General features: G+C 48.7%; 1 protein-coding gene and 1 long non-coding RNA gene across 2 annotated transcripts; one reads left to right on the top strand and one right to left on the bottom strand.

Moving 5' to 3' along the window:
• The first annotated feature begins 415 nt into the window (after positions 1-415).
• On the top strand, positions 416-4,595 carry RING1 (ring finger protein 1). Its single transcript, XM_080805208.1, has 7 exons — positions 416-814; positions 926-1,064; positions 1,826-1,986; positions 2,087-2,302; positions 3,018-3,407; positions 3,592-3,865; positions 4,164-4,595. The coding sequence occupies exons 2-7, from the start codon at positions 987-989 to the stop codon at positions 4,263-4,265; spliced, it is 1,221 nt and encodes a 406-aa protein (XP_080661334.1). The 5' UTR covers positions 416-814; positions 926-986; the 3' UTR covers positions 4,266-4,595.
• LOC308343961 lies at positions 4,392-6,209 on the bottom strand. Its single transcript, XR_013966938.1, has 3 exons — positions 6,153-6,209; positions 5,610-5,686; positions 4,392-5,014 (listed from the first exon to the last, which is right to left on the bottom strand). It is a non-coding gene; the product is annotated as an uncharacterized lncRNA (long non-coding RNA).
• Positions 6,210-18,014: the final 11,805 nt, after the last annotated feature.

Genomic DNA, 18,014 nt, shown 5'->3' with positions numbered 1-18,014 from the left:
GGCCGCGGCTCTTGATTGTCCAAACGCAATTCTCGAGTCTCTGGCTCTGGCCGAGAGTTGAGTCTGGACGTCCCGAGCCGCCGCCCCCAAACCTCGAGGGGAGAGCGGGTCGGAGGGTCTAGGGAGAGCCAAAGCGGAGGGTGGAGCAAGTCCCCAGGGTGGTAAGGGGAATCCCGGGTTCATCCGGATTTAGTTGCATTCACAGGACTGGAGGACTGAAGCGGCCGAGGATCCTTTGCAGCCTTCCCCCCTACCCTCCCCGGAATGCCGGGCTGGGGTTACAGAGAAGTTGTGGGGAGGGGGGCAGCTGTTCCCCAGAGCCGCTAGGGGACGCGGAGTGGGGGAGGTGGCCCCTTTTCCAACCTTCTGTCCCCTCCCGGGGTTCAAGAGATCCCAGGCCCCGCCCTCCGGAGCGGAGGACTCGGGTGGGGACCTCGGGAAGGGAACGGTGGCTAAGGTTGGCAGCACGACGGTGCCGGCCGGGCTACTGAGACCGGGGTCCCCACGTAACTCGGGACTCCGGGGACGCCGGCTCTATACGCGAAGCGGGCGCGTCCCGAGGGCGGGGTGCCCGGGCGCCCACGTCGCGTCCCACCCGAGCCCCGAGTGGCGGTGACGTCTCTGCTGACGGGGGTGGGGGGGTGTAGTGGAGGGACAGGCGGAAGTGACGTAGGGCCCCAGCGCCCGGGCCATGGCGGCGGCGGCGGCGGGAGCTGCTGTCTGAGCCGCGGCTGCGGACCGAGGGATTTGGGGCTGGGAGCCCGGGCCCTGGGAGAGGCGCTGCGGCAACTGGGGCGCGGACGGCTGGAGCCGGGTGAGGGGCAGCGCGGCGCGGGGCGGAGGGGGGTGGGGGGAGCCACCGGAGGGGCGGGGTCTGCGCGAGGGCGGCCCGCCTAACTCCCCTTCCCCCTTCCCCCTCTCCCAGCCTACCTCTCCTCCTCCTCCACCGCGGCGGAGCCCTAGTGGGGGGTCTGTGCCCGGTCACCATGACGACGCCGGCGAATGCCCAGAATGCCAGCAAAACGTGGGAACTGAGTCTGTATGAGCTCCACCGGACCCCGCAGGTGACAGGGACTCTCCCTTCACAGCTTACTCCCTTTCCCAAACCTTTGAATCCACAGACCCCATCCCACAGCCTCTTTTCCGTTTCCCTGCCCCATGTCACAGACTCCCTTGGTCCTACCTTTGAATCATCTTAATCTTTTCCAAGCACTTCACGTTTACCTCATTTAATGCTCACATTAGCTAGTGCCACAGACATAAAGCAAGTATGACTTCCTTCATCTGAAAGATAGTGAACAGACAGAAATTACCTTCACTGTTCCTCAGCTCCATGTCATAAGTCAGTGCCTGTAAGACTCACCCCCCAAGTTTATTAAAAATGGAGCCTCTCGGCTGTCCCCCACCGCCCAACGTTCTGATACAGTAATGAGATGAGGCCCCAGAATCTGCGTTTTAAGCACGTACCCTAGGGGATTCTGATATAGGTTGAACCTGGACCCACTTTAAGAAATTCTGTGGAAAAAGCCCTCCCCAAATTCCAAATCTGTGCCACCCCCACCCCCACACCTCTTGCCAAACCTCCTATCCTTCTGTTGCAAAGCTCCTACTTTTAGTTCATGGACACTAATCCTTTCTGTTTTCCATTCTCTCCAAGTCAAAGCTCCTCTCTCTCAGAATTACCATCTTCCTCAAGTGGCCAACATGGGGTACCCAGATTCTGCTATTTCACTGTATTTCTCAAAATTCCCATTCCATGGACCACTTACTTCTAAAACCCCTTTCCCCCCAACCCACCATCGTTTCCACTCACTGATGCCTCCAGGAAGCCATCATGGATGGCACAGAGATTGCGGTTTCCCCTCGGTCACTGCATTCAGAACTCATGTGCCCCATCTGCCTGGACATGCTGAAGAATACAATGACCACCAAGGAGTGCCTCCACCGATTCTGCTCAGACTGTATCGTCACGGCCCTTCGGAGCGGGTAACAGGAGGGATGTGTTTGAGATGGGATGAAGGGTACAGAGTTGGGGCCTCAATGCCCTGGCGGCTGACTGTTCAGAGCCTCCTCTCTCCCACGCCAGGAACAAGGAGTGCCCTACCTGCCGCAAGAAGCTGGTATCCAAGCGGTCTCTGCGGCCGGACCCCAACTTTGATGCCCTGATCTCTAAGATCTACCCCAGCCGGGAGGAATATGAGGCCCACCAAGACCGGGTGCTCATCCGCCTCAGCCGCCTGCACAACCAGCAGGCACTGAGCTCCAGCATCGAGGAGGGGCTGCGCATGCAGGCCATGCACAGGTTCGGGCCAGGAGAGAAGCAGTAGCAGGGCTGGTGGGACAGATGCGTGGGTCAGACTCCTGGTGCTGTCTTTGCTGCCTGCCAGCTTCTAAGCCTTACCATCCTAATAGCTAACCCCAGCATGATTGTCGAAGCTTGGAAGTCAGGGACATAAACTGCAGCTTCTTAGTAGCTGGCACTGCTATCCTTAAGAATAAAACAGCTCACCCTCTAACTTTCTAGAAGTTAGAGCAGTGGAGTGATTTCGAGCATAGACTCTGGATTCACACCGCTGGGAATTAAATGACCTTCTAGGCCAGCATTGCTCAGTCTTCGGTAGGAATCCAGATTACCCAAGGGTCTTGTTAAAAATGCAAATTCTAATTCAGTCGGTCTGGAGTTGGGCCTGAAAGTCCACATTTCTACAAACCTGTGCTTCTGGTTCTTGGGAGTCCATGAGGAGAGTCAAGGGACTGTGATCGCAGACAAGTTATTTAACCTCTCTAAGTCTCCATTTCCTCAACTATAAAGAGAATATAATTCCCTGCTTCTAGGATTTGTACTGTGTGGGGTGATCAGTGCAAAATACTTAGCAGTGTGCTTAAGCATATAGTTAGTATTTCGTAAATATTAGGTGTCATCAGTAATATTTCCCTGATCTCTTGTTCTCTCATAAGTTTAAAGTCTAAACCCCTTATCCTTGTTGCTTTCTAACTTCAACCACTTGCTTCTACAGGGCCCAGCGTGTGAGGCGGCCGATTCCCGGGTCAGATCAGACCACCACGATGAGTGGGGGGGAAGGAGAGCCTGGGGAGGGAGAGGGGGATGGAGAGGATGTGAGCTCAGACTCCGCCCCTGACTCTGCCCCAGGCCCTGCTCCCAAGCGACCCCGTGGTGGGGGCGCAGGGGGGAGCAGTGTAGGGACAGGGGGAGGTGGCACTGGTGGGGCTGGTGGGGGTGCTGGTTCTGAAGACTCTGGTGACAGGGGAGGGACCTTGGGAGGGGGCACCCTAGGCCCCCCAAGCCCTCCTGGGGCCCCCAGTCCCCCGGAGCCAGGTGGAGAAATTGAGCTCGTGTTCCGGCCCCACCCCCTGCTCGTGGAGAAGGGAGAATACTGCCAGACTAGGTGAGAGCCCTGTCTTTCCCCCTGACCTCTGAGAAACCAGAGATCACATAGACTTCCATCAGAAGAGGGCTTCACCCAAACCCAGCAAGAAACCCTAACCCAGAGGCCCTTTTGGAAAGTTCCCTACTTCCCTTGTCCATTTAAGGTTTTCTGTGCCCTAAACCTACCCTCTTTCCCACTTCAGGTATGTGAAGACAACTGGGAATGCCACAGTGGACCATCTTTCCAAGTACTTGGCCCTGCGCATTGCCCTAGAGCGGAGGCAGCAGCAAGAGGCTGGGGAGCCAGGAGGGCCTGGAGGGGGCGCCTCTGATGCCGGGGGACCTGATGGGGGTGGCGGAGAGGGTGGGGGTGCCGGAGGTGGTGACGGCCCTGAGGAGCCTGCCTTGCCCAGTCTGGAAGGTGTCAGCGAAAAGCAGTACACCATCTACATCGCCCCTGGGGGCGGAGCCTTCACGGTGAGAGCCTCTGAGGGCAGTGCTGTAAGAGGGAGTGCTGGGGAGGGTGGTCTGGGGCCACACAGAACCATGGATCCCGACCTTCTAACTGGCCCACCCTGCTCTCCCCCGGCATCTCCCATCTCTGTCTCCTCCCCCATCACTCCCTATGCCCCTACTTTGCCTTGCCCCAGCTCTTTTATTAGTCTTTTTTCTTTCTTCCTCCCTAGGTCACTTCCTGCCTTATTCGTATCCTTTACCACCTTCTCCAACTTTCTTTTTTCTTACCCTGCCTCTCTCTCTTCCACCCTCTCTGTAGACACTGAATGGCTCCCTGACCCTGGAACTGGTGAATGAGAAGTTCTGGAAGGTGTCCCGGCCACTGGAGCTCTGCTATGCCCCCACCAAGGATCCAAAGTGACCCCACAAGGGGACAGCCAGAGGATGGGGACCATGGGGTGTCCCTGTGTCCTGGCCCACCACCCCCAGCTTCTTTGTCCCCCAGTGCCCCCCCCCCAACCCGGCCAGCCAGCAAGAGGACACAAATGAGGACAAGTGGCTTTTATACAAAGTATCTATATCAGATTCTTCTATATTGTACAGAGCGGGGCATGCACCCCCATCTACTGCCTTTTCTATTGCCCCCCCCCCGCAGCCTCCCATCTACACAAGATGTTGGGGAAGGTGAGGAACCTTCCCCTTCATGCCCTCCTACCAACAACAACAAATTTGCTTCTTCTCCTCTTTGAAACCTGCAGTTCTGTGTCTCTGTTTATCAGGGGTGTACTAAAAGGGGAAAACCAAACCAAAACAAAAAGACTGGGGAGACAAGCCTGGAAATCATGTGGAAATCAGCCTTTGGAAATGGGGAGGAAATGCCAACGGTTATTCATGGTGTGTAAATCCCAATTTTCTGAACCCCAAGTCAACAGATATGTATGAAAATAGTGGGGCACAGTCTGTGAAGCTGGAAGAGACAGGGTGAAGAGCTGAGCGGCGTCTCAGGTCAGATTTCACACCTGCCCCCTAAAAGCTGGCTCGCCCAGCCTGGAATCCAGGGTTTCAATACCAAAGGGAATGTAGAGTAAGGCACGTTTGTAGCCACCAATGGGACCGTGATGTTCAGAAGCAGAATAATCCCTCATCACTGCAAGAAGCTGGTGTCTATAGCTGGAAAGACAAGAGGGAGGGGTCGTGGAGAGGGCTGCGAGGACCTCCCTGCTGGACATCCCGGCCGCCTCCCAAAGAAGGCGGCCAGGGCCAGGGACTACAGTTCCCTGGAGTGCGCAAGCCGGTGCCCGCCGAGCCGCGGGCTGAGTGGAGGGAGGGCCGCAGCGGAGGTGTAGTTCTGTTCCTGCCCGGGCTGCGGCCAAGAGCAGAGGGGTGGGGGCCTCAAGTGAAGCAGTTGCTGGCTCCCGGCCTCGAGTTGGCGCGGGCGGACTGGGCCCCAACCCGCGTTTGTGGGTACAGGGGTGCTCCGCGGCGCGCCGCGTCAGGTGTAGTGCGGGATTCGGACTCGCCTCTCCCGGAGTAACTGATTCTTCCTCTGCCCCCACCTTCAGCCTCTCTGCCCCTCACTTCCTGTTTCCGTTGCCCTTCGCGCCCCCACCCCGATCCGCCCCAAATTCCTGCGGCTTGCTCAGTTCTCTGCCCCGCTGGCAGAGGAGTTAGGCTTTCGGTGTGATCCACAGACCCAAGGGCACACCACACCATGCCTGGGATTTCTCGTTTTTTCCCTCTGATCCCTAGTACCTTCAATACCTACCGACTCAGGGGCACCTTCCCGCCCAGGCAAGTCCTGCAGACCTGCTGGCCTGAACTCACCGCCGGAGCCCTCTTGCCCTGCAGAAATAGACAACACCCATCTAACCCTTGAAGGAGCCCCTTTCTATACCGGCTCCCCAGAACCCTTGATCCTGGCTCCCCTCCTTTCCAACCCCAGGTATCCAGCAGCTGCGGCGCTGCCGGGCGTTGGGGCTGGAGGACGGTGAGCGTCGCTCCCGGAGTTTCCAAAGAGGGAGAGACAGGCGTGGAGGAGTCGGGAAGGATACGGAGGTGGAGACTGGAGAGTACGGAATGATCACGGCTTCTCTTCTGGTTCGCGGGGCCGCCAGGAGCGCCACCCCCTCACTTTTCTCATTCTCTCCAGGAAAGTTACCGACCCCCAGCTTCTTCTGTCTCTCTTCCCCGCCCTCTCCTTTAACCCTGTAACAGCCCCTGGTTCCCGCAACGCCCCTCCTCTGGCCCGTCTCTCTCTTCAGCTCCCCGGTCAACACCACCCCGCCTTCCTCTTCTCTCCACTTCTCACATTTCTGCTGCTGTCCCCTCACTGCTGCCTCCATGACTGAATTTCGAAGATGTGCCTGTTTATTTCCGTGTCTCATGTGGGAGACATACCAAACTGTGGCCCTAGGCGTCTCTCTCACCGGCGCAGGCAGGAAAAATAACTACCTCCTTGACCGGGTGTTCTCCTTCCCTAGTGCTGGGAGAAGGAGATGTTGTGGGGTGGCGGGAGCAGGTCAGATCCTGTTGCCCTGGGAGCTTCCCTGGGTTAGTTTCCCAAATCCTTCAGTCTCGTGTAAATTAAGCCCTACGATATAAGTTAGGCAAAGCCAGAGATACAAAGTATACAAAAAAGAACTTGACTGCTCTGTTGAGGAACTAGATACATGCAGGAGAATAACCAACTATGCAAAGGAGCAAGGCAGGGAGAGAAAGATTACTAGAGGCAGGGAGACCTGGGAGTAAATCTTCATCCTGCCGCTTAAAGGGAGGGTTCTTTACACAGGAAACTCTGGGGGCGGGGCATCGGATTTTTACAAACCCTCCCGGTGATTCTGATGGGCACCAAGGCAGAGGAGCAGTCCAGTAGATGCTCCATGAGATGTTAGCTCCCTCCAGATGGATCCTCATTGGGTGAATGGCAAGTGCCCCACGCAGAAGGGGCTCCAACCTCTGGAGCAGGGGGATCACTGGGAACCTGTAGGGCAGTTGGAAATGGCCTCACAGAGGAGGTGACGCTGTGCCAAGGATGCATGAGAAGGGAATAAGAAAGTCTTTGCTGGAGGGGTGAGGAGGAAAGGAGCCTCTCTCTCCCATACCCATCCATCTCCCACTTTTCCCTGGCTCAGGCTTCTCAGTCCCCAAACCATAGCAGATCATGCATCTGAGCACAGGAGTGAGAGCATCGTGTAAGACAATACACACAAGAGACATCCCAGAAAAACCTAGGACCGCCGTCAGGTACAAATGTCACCAGGGAGACCACTCATTTCTTCTTCAGTTTGGGGGTTTCCCCCTGTGTTGTCAAGCTCCGAGACAAGTACTTCGTGTCTGGCTATTTGCACTTCTTCCACAAAATTGTTTGCTTAATGTCCTGGGCAGCTGGTTTTGAACAGTCATCCAGGGGGTCCCACAGAAGTGTCCCCTCCAGATGGCACCTCTGGCTCCAGCCTGGCACTGAGGAGGGTGGTGTTATCATTCACCCTTTTAATTTTTTTAAAGATTATTTATTTATTTATTTGACAGAGAGAGAGAGAGAGAGATCACAAGTGGACAGAGAGACGGGCAGAGAGAGGGGCGGAAGAAGGCTCCCCGCCAAGCAGAGAGCCCGATGCGGGGCTTGATCCCAAGATCCTGAGATCATGATCTGAGCCGAAGGCAGATGCTTAACCCACTGATCCACCCAGGTGCCCCACCATTCACCCTTTTAGAAGGTTCTGTTGGGGGAGTTCCTCACTTGGGCAACACTCGCAGTAAGATTATTGTTACTATACATGTTAAAGGATAAGGTAGACCTTAGTTCTGCATTAACTCCCCCCAAAGTATATGCTTTAGAATTTGGCAGCGTTCTCCCTATGGATGTATCAGAGAGGCTGATTACGGACACATGCCAGAAGGAATAAAAGAAGCTTAGAGGTAAAAGGATCACTTGGGAGACCGCTAGTCAGTTTCACCTTTTCAGGAAGTACCTGTTGAGTCCACCACCTAACAGGGGCACTGTTCCTCGACCTCGGTATTACAAACAGGCGTATGATGTAGCCCCTTGCCTTCGAAGGATGTGTTGTAGAGGTGTTTGTGGCGAGCATCTCAGTACTGAATCCACCTCTATTCCGATCAGTTCTATCTACTATAATATCTCTCTAGTCTGTCCCTCTTCTCCATCCCTCCACCTCCCTGGTCCAGCCACCATCTGGACCATCTGGCTCTCCTCTGAATCACTGCAGTAGCTGGAGACCTTGAGAATGGCCTTCTCTACTACGCGCCGCCGCACTCCTGAGTTAGAGGCCTTTTTGAAATGCAGATCTGATTGTTTCAGGCACCCTGCTTATTCATTCAATGGTTTCCCATTGATCTTAGGCTAAAGACCCAAGTCCTTAACCTGCTAAGGCCCTGCCAGGTGTGGCTCTGTCCGCCTCTCCAGATTCTTCACCCACCACTGTCCCAGTGGGAGGGCTCCTCTTCCTCCTGCAAAGAGCCTTTGTGCAGGCTGGGCCCTCAGCCTGAAAGGCTCTTTCTCCCAGCTCTCTTTTAGCTAGCTCCTTTTCATTCTTCAGATCTCAGCGTCTCTGCCACGTCCTCAGGAAAGGTACCCTGCCCTTCCTTCATGGGTCAGATTCCACTCTTCCGAGCTTCCACAGCAAGGTGTGCCTTTCCTCAGAGGCACTGGGCACAGTTGCAGTTCAACGTTTGTTCATTATTTGACCCCCCTGGAGGATGTAAGCTCCATGAGGGCAGGGATCATGACTGCAGATGCTCACTGTTGTCATACGCAGGGGACCTCGAACTCCATAAATATTGAGTCGAAATATTGGTTCAATAGATGCATGCGTGCCAGGATCTGGGGTAGAGGGCTACATATTTCAGGATCTCAGAGAGGATGGTTCCAGGACATGATTCTCCCTCCAACAGCTGCAGCCCAGGCATTTTCTTAATACCATTACTTCCTCCGTATTTCTTATTGTGTCCATCTCCACAGTTCTGCCTTCATCTCAGGCCCCCTCCATCTTGCCTATGAGACCCTCCTTCCCTTTAACTTTGCAATGCCCCTTTCTGGTCTTGCCTCATTGGCTTCAGAAGGCAGCATGGAATAATGTGGCAACAGCACAGAATCTAGAACCATAATATCTGGGTTCAATTACTAGGATAAAAGTATTAGTGGTGCAACCTTCCTCAGGCTGTTAAATCACTCTGAACCTAGCTTTCTTATCTCTAAAATGGGAACAACTTCAGAATCAAGCAAGATGGAGGACGTTGAAAATCTAAATGCACCATCACCTGGAAATACTGGATAAAATATGGAGGTGGGGAGTAAACATGACTGAATTCTCAAAAGGAAAATAAAATCCTGAGTGTTATAAACAAAGAGAAAACTGAAAGCCAGAGAATAAGCTGACCACGGCAACAGTTGCTGGAAGAGGACTGGAAGAGAATTGGTTCTGTTAACTAAAAAATGTTTTGCCAGCCACCAAAAGGTGGGAGATGAAGTCTTGGTCCTGAAAACATGGGGAAATTAGATGAAAAGCGGCCAAAGTTGACTCAAGAAGAAATAGAAAACCTGAACAGATCTATAAATTCTAATATATGGAATGAGTTAAAACACACACACACACACACACACACACACACACCCCTATCTAGATGGTTTTATAGATGTATTATTCTGCCAACTATTTTTTTTAAGTAAGCTCTACACATAACATGAGGCTTGAACTCACGACCCTAAGACCAAGAGTAACATGTTCTACAGATTGAGCCAGTCAGGTGTCCCTATTTTGCCGACTCTTAAAAATCAGTTGTTTATTTACTTACACAAGCTGTAGCAGATAACAGAAAAAGAGGGACAATCACACTTATAATACTAAAATCCTATGATCGCCTGGGTGGTTCAGTCAGTTAAGCCTCTGCCTTTGGCTCAAGTCATGATCTCCTGGTCCTGGGATCAGCCCGCATCATCTGCTTCTCTCTCTCCCTTTGCCCCTTCCCCCTGCTCATTCTCTCTCTCTTTCAAGCAAATAAATAAGATCTTTAAAAAAGAAAGACTAAAGTCCTAAATAAGATATTAACAAACTGAATCTGGTGGAGTTTGTGCAAGTGTGTGTGTGTGTGTGTGTGTGCACATGCACACACGCATGACCAAGCAGGCTTTATTGTAGGAATACAAGGATGGTGTACTTTAAAAATGTATTAATGATGTTTACAATTTGTCAAATTAAAAGGAAAAAAATATTGTCCCAATAGGTACAGAGAACACATTGGATAAAGTTTAACAGGAATCCATTATTTTTTTGTTTAAATCTAGCTAACTGGGTGCCTGGGTGGCTCGGGTAGTTGGGTGTCCGCCTTCAGCTCAGGTCGTGATCTCCAGGTCCTGGTATTGAGGCTCATGTCATGAGGATCCCAGCTCAGCAGGAAGTCTGTTTCTCCCTCTCCCTCTGCTTATGCTCGATCTCTCTGTCTCTCAAAGGATAAATAAAATCTTTTTTAAAATCTAGCTAAGATTAGAAAATAACTTCCAAAGTCAAGACAAGGATATTAGTTTTTACTGTTTCTTTTTTTAGTTTTTCATTTTTAAATTTAAATTCAATTAATTGGGCGCCTGGGTGGCTCAGGGGGTTAAAGCCTCTGCCTTCGGCTCAGGTCATGATCTCAGGGTCCTGGGATCAAGTCCCGCATCGGGCTCTCTGCTTGGCAGAGAGCCTGCTTCCTCCTCTCTCTCTCTCTGCCTGCCTCTCTGACTACTTGTGATCTCTCTCTGTCAAATAAATAAAATCTTAAAAAAATAAAATAAATTCAATTAATTAACATATAGGGTATTATTAGTTTCAGAGGTCGTGTTCAATCATCAGTTGTATATAAAAATATTTAATTCTTTTTTTAAGTTTCATTTATTTAAGTAATCTCTACACCCAACATGGGGCTTGAACTCATGACTCCAAGATCAAGGGTCTCACACTCTTCCGACTAAGCCAGCCAGGTGCCCCCCTCCCTAGTTTTTACTGTTTCTATTCCACTTGTGCTAGTGGGTCTGAACTGGCACAATAAGAAAAAAAAAGTAATAAAGCCATCACTATGCATAGGTAATTAATTAGTGACAAAGAAGATTTACAAGAACCCACAAACAATTAGAACTAATACACCCCTTTCTGGGGACAAGATGAATATGCAAACATCAATTTGCCTATATGACAGCAATAAACAAGTAGAAGATTTTATTTTAAGAAAATACCATGTGTGGGATGCCTGGGTGGCTCAGTCAGTTGAGCGGCTGCCTTCAGCTCAGGTCATGATCCCAGCATCCTGGAATCGAGTCCTGCATTGGGCTCCCTGGTTAGCAGGGAGCCTGCTTCTCTCTCTCCCTCTGCCTGCCTCTCTGCCTGCTTGTGCTCTGTCTCTCTCTCTCACTGTCAAACAAATAAATAAAATCTTTAAAAAGAAAAATGAAAATACCATGTGTAATAACGACAAAGACTATAGAATATTTAGAAATAAATATAACAAAATATGTGCATGATCTTTATGGAGAAAATTATAAAACTTTATTGGAGAACATTTTGAAAAGAAGATGAAAAAGAATGGAGAGCTATTCCATGCTCAAGAAGAGGAAAATTCAATATAAAGCTGGTAATTTTTCTCAAATCTATAAATATCAGTATGATTCTAATCAAAACCCCAACAATATATTTTATGGAACTTAAAAAAAACTATTCCCAGGTGTGCCGGGGTGACTCAGTTAAGTGACTCCCTTCAGCTCAGGTCATGCTTTTCCCTCTCCCTCTGCCACTCCCCCTGTTTGTGTGCTCTCTCTCTCTCTCTCCCCAACAAATAAATGAATAAAGTCTTTAAATTAAAATTTTTTGAACCGCAGGGTGCCTGGGTGTCTCAGTGGGTTAAGCCTCTGCCTTCAGCTCGGGTCATGGTCTCAGGGTTCTGGGATCAGCCAGCATTGGGCTCCCTGCTAACTTGAAGCCTCCTTCCCCTCTCCCTCTGCCTGCCTATCTGCCTACTTGTGATCTCTCTCTCTGTGTCAAATAAATAAATAAATAGTCTTAAAAAAAAAAAAAAAAAAGAACCGTATCTGGCAATGAAAGCGCCCAGTATCTGAGATGTCCCAAACTCTGCCTTCAGGCAACTAAAATTAAAGGTGGCAAACTCATATTTCTGTGAAAGCCACGCAGGTAATGTGCCAAATGCAAGGTTTTGTTTTGTTTTGTTTTTTAAGATTTTATTTATTTATTTGAGGAGAGAGAGAGAGTGGGGTGGGCAGACGGAGAGGGAGAAGCAGACTCCCCGCTGAGCAAGAAGCCCGACTTGGGGCTCCATCCCAGGACCCTGGGATCATGAATTGAGCTGAAAGCTGATGTTTAACGCACTGAGCCGCCCAGGCACCCCGCGAAGGGCAAGGTTGTCTGGAGAGGCAGCAGCTCCTGGTTGGGTGTGGCCATGTAGGAATTCAGAACTAGCATTGCCTCATTTTATTTATTTTTGTATTAACATACAATGTATTATTTGTTTCAGGGTTATAGGTCTGTGATTCATCAGTCTTACACAATTCACAGCACTCCCCATAGCACATACCCTCCCCAGTGCCCATCACCCATCAACCCTCAACCCTCCCACCCCCTCCAGCAACCCTCAGTTTGTTTCCTGGTATCAAAAGTCTCTTATGGTTTATCTCCCTCTCTGGTTTCATCTTGTTTCATTTTTCCCTCCCTTCCCCTATGATCCTCTGTCTTGTTTCTCAAATTCCTCATATCAGTGAGATCGTATTATAATTGTCTTTCTCTGCTTGACTTATTTGTCTTAGCATAATACCCTCTAGTTCCATCCATGTCGTTGCACATGGCAAGATTCCATTTTTGATGGCTGCATAGTGTGTGTGTGTGTGTGTGTGTGTGTGTGTGTATCTATATGTCTATATATCTATATGTATCTCACATCTTCTTTATCCATTCATCTGTTGATGGACATCTAGGCTCTTTCCATAGTTTGGCTATTATGGACATTGTTGCTATAAACGCTGGGGTGCAGGTGCCCCTTCAGATCACTACATTTGTATCTTTGGGATAAATACCCAGTAGTGCGATTGCTGGGTCATAGGGTAGCTCTATTTTCGACTTTTTGAGGAACCTCCATGCTGTTTTCCACAGTGGCTGCACCAGCTTAGCATTCCTTCATTTAAGGCTTTTTTTCCCCAAGAAGAACTATAAATCCCAATTTGTCTATAAAATGTCTCCATTTTTAAGTATTGTAATTAATTCAAAAGAATCATAAAAGCACATTGAGAACCAAATGAAATACTTGAGTGGGTTGCCAGTTTCTGAGCTCTGAGACAGAGGCTGGCACAGTGGCAGTTGCAGGAGCAAGTCTTACAAATACGCCGTAACTCGAGCTGCACCAAAGACAAACGACAGAGTGCAACGAGGGCGTGGGGAATTAAAGATGGTGGCAGCTTCTTTGTCCTTCCTCCCACTAAGATGTTCAGTCTATCTTCCCTTCCCTAAAGTTGGGGTTGGACTGTGACCTGTTGCGACCAACAGAATGTGGCAAGAGTGAACGTGTGACTTTTGAGGTTTGGTCTTACTTGATCTGCAGCTTTCACTTTTGGCACCTGGAACATGCCTCCTCGGGACCCAGTCACCATGTTGTGAGGAAGACCTGAGCAGCCACCGAAAGACCCACATGAAGTAGACCCAAGGCCCACAGAGGCCAGCAGTGGCTAAGCTCCAGTGTCCACAGCTTGCTAAGTGATGAGGCTGGGACATCCCACCACCCCAGGGCCTCGACCAACACTAACTGAAGCAGAGCTGCCCAGTCAATTTGCAGACTTGTGAGAAACAATACATATCTGTTAAAACACTAAATATTAGGGTGGCTTGTGGAACAGGGATAGGAAATCGAAACAGGCCACATTAGAAAAGAGAGGTCTCACTCTACCTAGAAGAGTCAGAGCTGGGTCCAGAGCATTTGAGATTTGAGCTAATTCTTGAAAAAGGTGTATGTTGGTTTTTATTGTAGAGGGGGAGTGGACGGTGAGTGGACGGTAAACTTTCCAGAAGGACGAAAAAGCATGCACACAGAATGGATGATGGAAAGTGTGACATAATCAAGGATCCCCAAATAAGTCAGTTTTGCTGATTGGAACATAAAGCGTGGAGATGGGAGGGAAGGGTGAGAACAATTGCTAACATTTCTTGAGCACTTACTATGCACCAGGATCAGTGATACACGCTTCCCAAAATCATATAAATCATGAGTCCTCACAATATCTCTCTCTGACTTTGAGGAACTTGTGGTCCAGAGTAACTTGCCAGAGATCATAGAGCCGAAAAATGGCAGATTCGAGGTGTTTTTCTTTAAATGTAATTTCTTTTCAGTGTTCCAGAATTCATTGTTTATGCACCACACCCAGTGCTCCATGCAATACGTGCCCTCCTTAATACCCACCACCAAGCTCACCCAACCCCCCACCTGTGCAGCCCGTGCTCTTTCCTGTACAGCCACCCCATACAGTCTGTGCTCTTTCCACCCTACTTCATATCTTAAGTCAGATCCCGAAGGGCCTTGTGTGCCAGGTGAACAAGTGGAGATTTTACCTGAAGGGGAGAGGCAGCCATTAAGGAATTGTGAGTAGGAGAGTGAGAAGTTCTGGTTTTCGCTTCAGAAGTATCCCTACAGCAGCTGGGAGGAGCATGGGCTGGAGGGGATGGCACACTAGAAACAGAAGACCAGCAAAGAGACATCTTCAAAGGTCTGGGTGGGGACACCCGAGCAGTTGGCCCTGGCTGCGCAGTTACTCTCTCCTATATAGTAAATATTCACCCACGGTATAGTAAAAAAATATATATATGACATATATATATTATATATATTAGGTGCTAGAGCCTAATACAAGACAAGAATTCAATCTAAAAACTTCTTCATCATCATCATCATCTTCCTTCATCATCGGGACTAGCTTAGGCCACCTGTGGCTGGCCAAGGGGCTGATTGGGAGTTAGGTTCAAGGGCAGAAAGTCGGATAAAAACCATCTCTGAAGCGTACAGAGTACTGAAAGCCATCTCACAATCCAGCAGGGGAAACTGGGTCAAGCCCTAGAATCCAGAAGTCCAGAGATGAGATTAAGGTTTGAGCCCTTGGGCCAGAGTTAGGAGCTGGAAAGAAGCAAGACTGGGGGAGTAGGTCAAGAATGACCAGGAGAGTCCTAAGCAGAGGTTCCAAAGCCTAAGGAGCGCTTGTGATTCATCTGTGAACTGGGTGGGCACATGGTGTCGGGTGCTGGGGAAAGGCCAGAGGTCGGGAGCCAGGCAGTGGCAGCAGGGTTGGTGCTGTAATGATATGCCGATGAGCTAGACAGTAAAATCACAGGACTTGGTTGTTAGGAAGGGGGTGGGAGGGGGCAAGAAAGAGTGTGACCTGAGGATCCTTCCAGGTTTCTGGCTTGAGCAACTGGGTGGTTGGTGATTCGGTCTCCTGAAACCAGGAATAACGAAGAAGAAGCAGGTTTGGAAGAAGAGACACATTTCAAATTAGGGAATATTCAATACTTGCTCAATAAGCTTAAATTGAATGTTAATTTTTAAGCAACTGGAGACACTCAGATGGAAAGATTCATGAGACAGATATCTGGGAGTAAAGGTCAAGGGAGAAATCTGGGCTAAAAATACACATTTCAAAGTCACCAGCATAACGATGGGTATGAGAATGCCTTTAAAAAGTGTATAGTATGGATATTGGGGAGGGTATGTGGTATGGTGAGTGCTGTGAAGTGTGTAAGCCTGACGATTCACAGACCTGTACCCCTGGGGCAAGTAATGCATTATATGTTAATTTAAAAAATGTTTTAAGTGTGCAGATAAGGAAAGAAGGGAGATGGGATCAAGTCATGGAAAGTAGCCTGAGAAAGTCCAGGAAGAGGGGCAAGAGGACAAATGAGAGGGAGAGAGAGCAACAGAATGGTTTCACAAAAACCAACAAAGAAAAGAACCTCAGTGGGTAGACAACAAGGTCAAATGCTTCAGGGGAAAAAAAAAAACAAAATGAAGATAAGAAATGCCCATTGGATTTGGCAAAGGGAAGATCTATCGTGTTCAAGCTTAGTGAGAACGGATTCAGTGGGAGGGAAGGAAGTAGAGCTGACGGCAGTCAGTTGAGGAGGTTGTATTAGTCACCCACATCATGTAACAAAGTACCCAAACCTTAGTGGCTTACAACAGCAATAACCATGCATTACCCCATGGATTCTACAGTTAGGAATTTGGCCAGGGCACAGTTGGGGCCACCTGTCTCTGCTCTACAATGTGTGGGGATTGCCCTGGAAGTGACTGAATGGGTGGGAGCTGGAGTCATCTGAAGGTTTTCACTTGCATGTCTGCCAGCTGATACTGGCAATTGGCTGAAACCTTAGTTGAGGTTGTCGACTCCTACGCCTGACAGCTGGGTTCCAGGGGAGCAGGCCTCCCGAGGGGAAGAGAGAGAACCCTAACATCTGAGGGGTCTAGATACAGAGTACAAATAAAGAATATGAAGTTGCAGGGACTTAATCTCCCTGTTGTGGATTTGAGAAAAATGAGCAAGAAAATGATTTTATCAAATCTACAACTTGAATAGGTCAGATCAAATTCACACAACTTCATATTCTTTATTGATTTAGTTGTGGATAAAAAAAAATGAAAATATGTGTAGCCTCCATTTGTGCTCTTCTCAGTTTTTTTTTTAAAGATATTTATTTATTTATTTATTTGACAGACGGAGATCACAAGTAGGCAGAGAAGCAGGCAGAGAGAGAGAGGAGGAAGCAGGCTCCCTGCTGAGCGGGGAGCCTGATGCGGGGCGGGGCTCGATCCCAGGACCGTGGGATCATGACCTGAGCCGAAGGCAGAGGCTTTAACCCACTGAGCCACCCAGGCTCCCCGCTCTTCTCAGTTTTTAAAAATTTCAGTAGGTTGCTTCCTTGAAGATACTCCATTTTTCTTTGAGTTCCACATTCATAGTTTCTACTTCTTCTTCCTTTTTTTAAAGATATTTATTTATTTATTTATTTATCAATGAGAGAGAGAGAGAGAGAGCACAAGCAGGGGGAGCAGGAGAGGGAGAAGCATGCTCCCCTCTGAGCCGGGAGCCCAACATGGGGCTCCATCCCAGGACCCTGAGATCAAGACCTGAGCCAAAGGCAGTTGCTTAACCGACTGAGCCACCGAGGTGCCCCATAGTTCCAACTTCTACCATAATTTCAATGGTTTCTATTTCTATCATAGTTTCAAACTCATTCTCAGTGACCTATGACTTAAAAATATATATATGGGACACCTAGGTGGCTCCGTGGGTTGGGCTTCTGCCTTCGGCTCAGGTCATGATCTCAGGGTCGTGGAATCGAGCCCAGAATCGGGCTCTCTGCTTGGTGGAGTGCCTGCTTCCCCCTCTCTCTCTCTGCTTGCCTCTCTGCCCACTTGTGATATCTGTCTGTCAAATAAATAAACAAAATCTTTTAAAAATAAATAAATATTATACATATCATTATAGTCAATGTTTACAAAATTAAAATGTATTTTTACCAAAATATGTAAATGTAAAAAAAACTTAAAAATCACTTTAGTAGATGTTACAAAAGGTATTTTCTTCTAAAATATTCAAAATTGTGTATTAAAAAGGCAAAATAAAAATTACAATTAATAAATATTAATATCCTAAATCAAACTAATTAAATAAAGCTATTTTTTGCTTGCTTATAAATCCTTATTAGACAACTTTATAGAAATCATACTATGTGTAATCTAGTGTTCAATGTTCATCCACTTACCAAACAGAAAATCAATGTCATACCTCACAAAAATTATGTTTAGACCTACATGCATACAAATTTAACAGTAAAAAAAAATTTAATATTGCAAAATGTTCCTCAATTGTCATTTGTAACTATCGTGAATGCAGCACAACATAAATCGATACCTCTGAAACACAAAGAGAAGCAAGAAAAATGGACACTTTATGTGATAAATGATACTTTATCATGCCATTTGAGAGATAATATTTGGCAAATTAATTAAGTTGCATTTTCTCTTACCTAAGTGCTTCCACCACTTAAGTCCTGCCTACACACCAAACCAGCATGCACCTCGGAATCTGGCAAAGGCATAGTCTAAACTATCACAGGATTCAGTTGTAATCATC

Source organism: Martes martes (assembly GCF_963455335.1).
Source record: "Martes martes genome assembly, chromosome: 6".
NCBI lineage: Eukaryota > Metazoa > Chordata > Mammalia > Carnivora > Mustelidae > Martes > Martes martes.
The sequence above is the reverse complement of the archived record's forward strand: the minus strand, read 5'-3'. Positions and strand labels throughout refer to the sequence as shown.

What these genes read in the sequence shown, in the direction of transcription:
- RING1 (XM_080805208.1), top strand. Translation starts at nt 987, where the DNA reads ATGACGACGCCGGCGAATGCCCAGAATGCCAGCAAAACGTGGGAACTG. An exon ending in CGCATGCAGGCCATGCACAG is followed by an intron (nt 2,303 to 3,017) that starts GTTCGGGCCAGG and finishes TTGCTTCTACAG; the next exon opens with GGCCCAGCGTGTGAGGCGGC. An exon ending in GGAGAATACTGCCAGACTAG is followed by an intron (nt 3,408 to 3,591) that starts GTGAGAGCCCTG and finishes TTCCCACTTCAG; the next exon opens with GTATGTGAAGACAACTGGGA.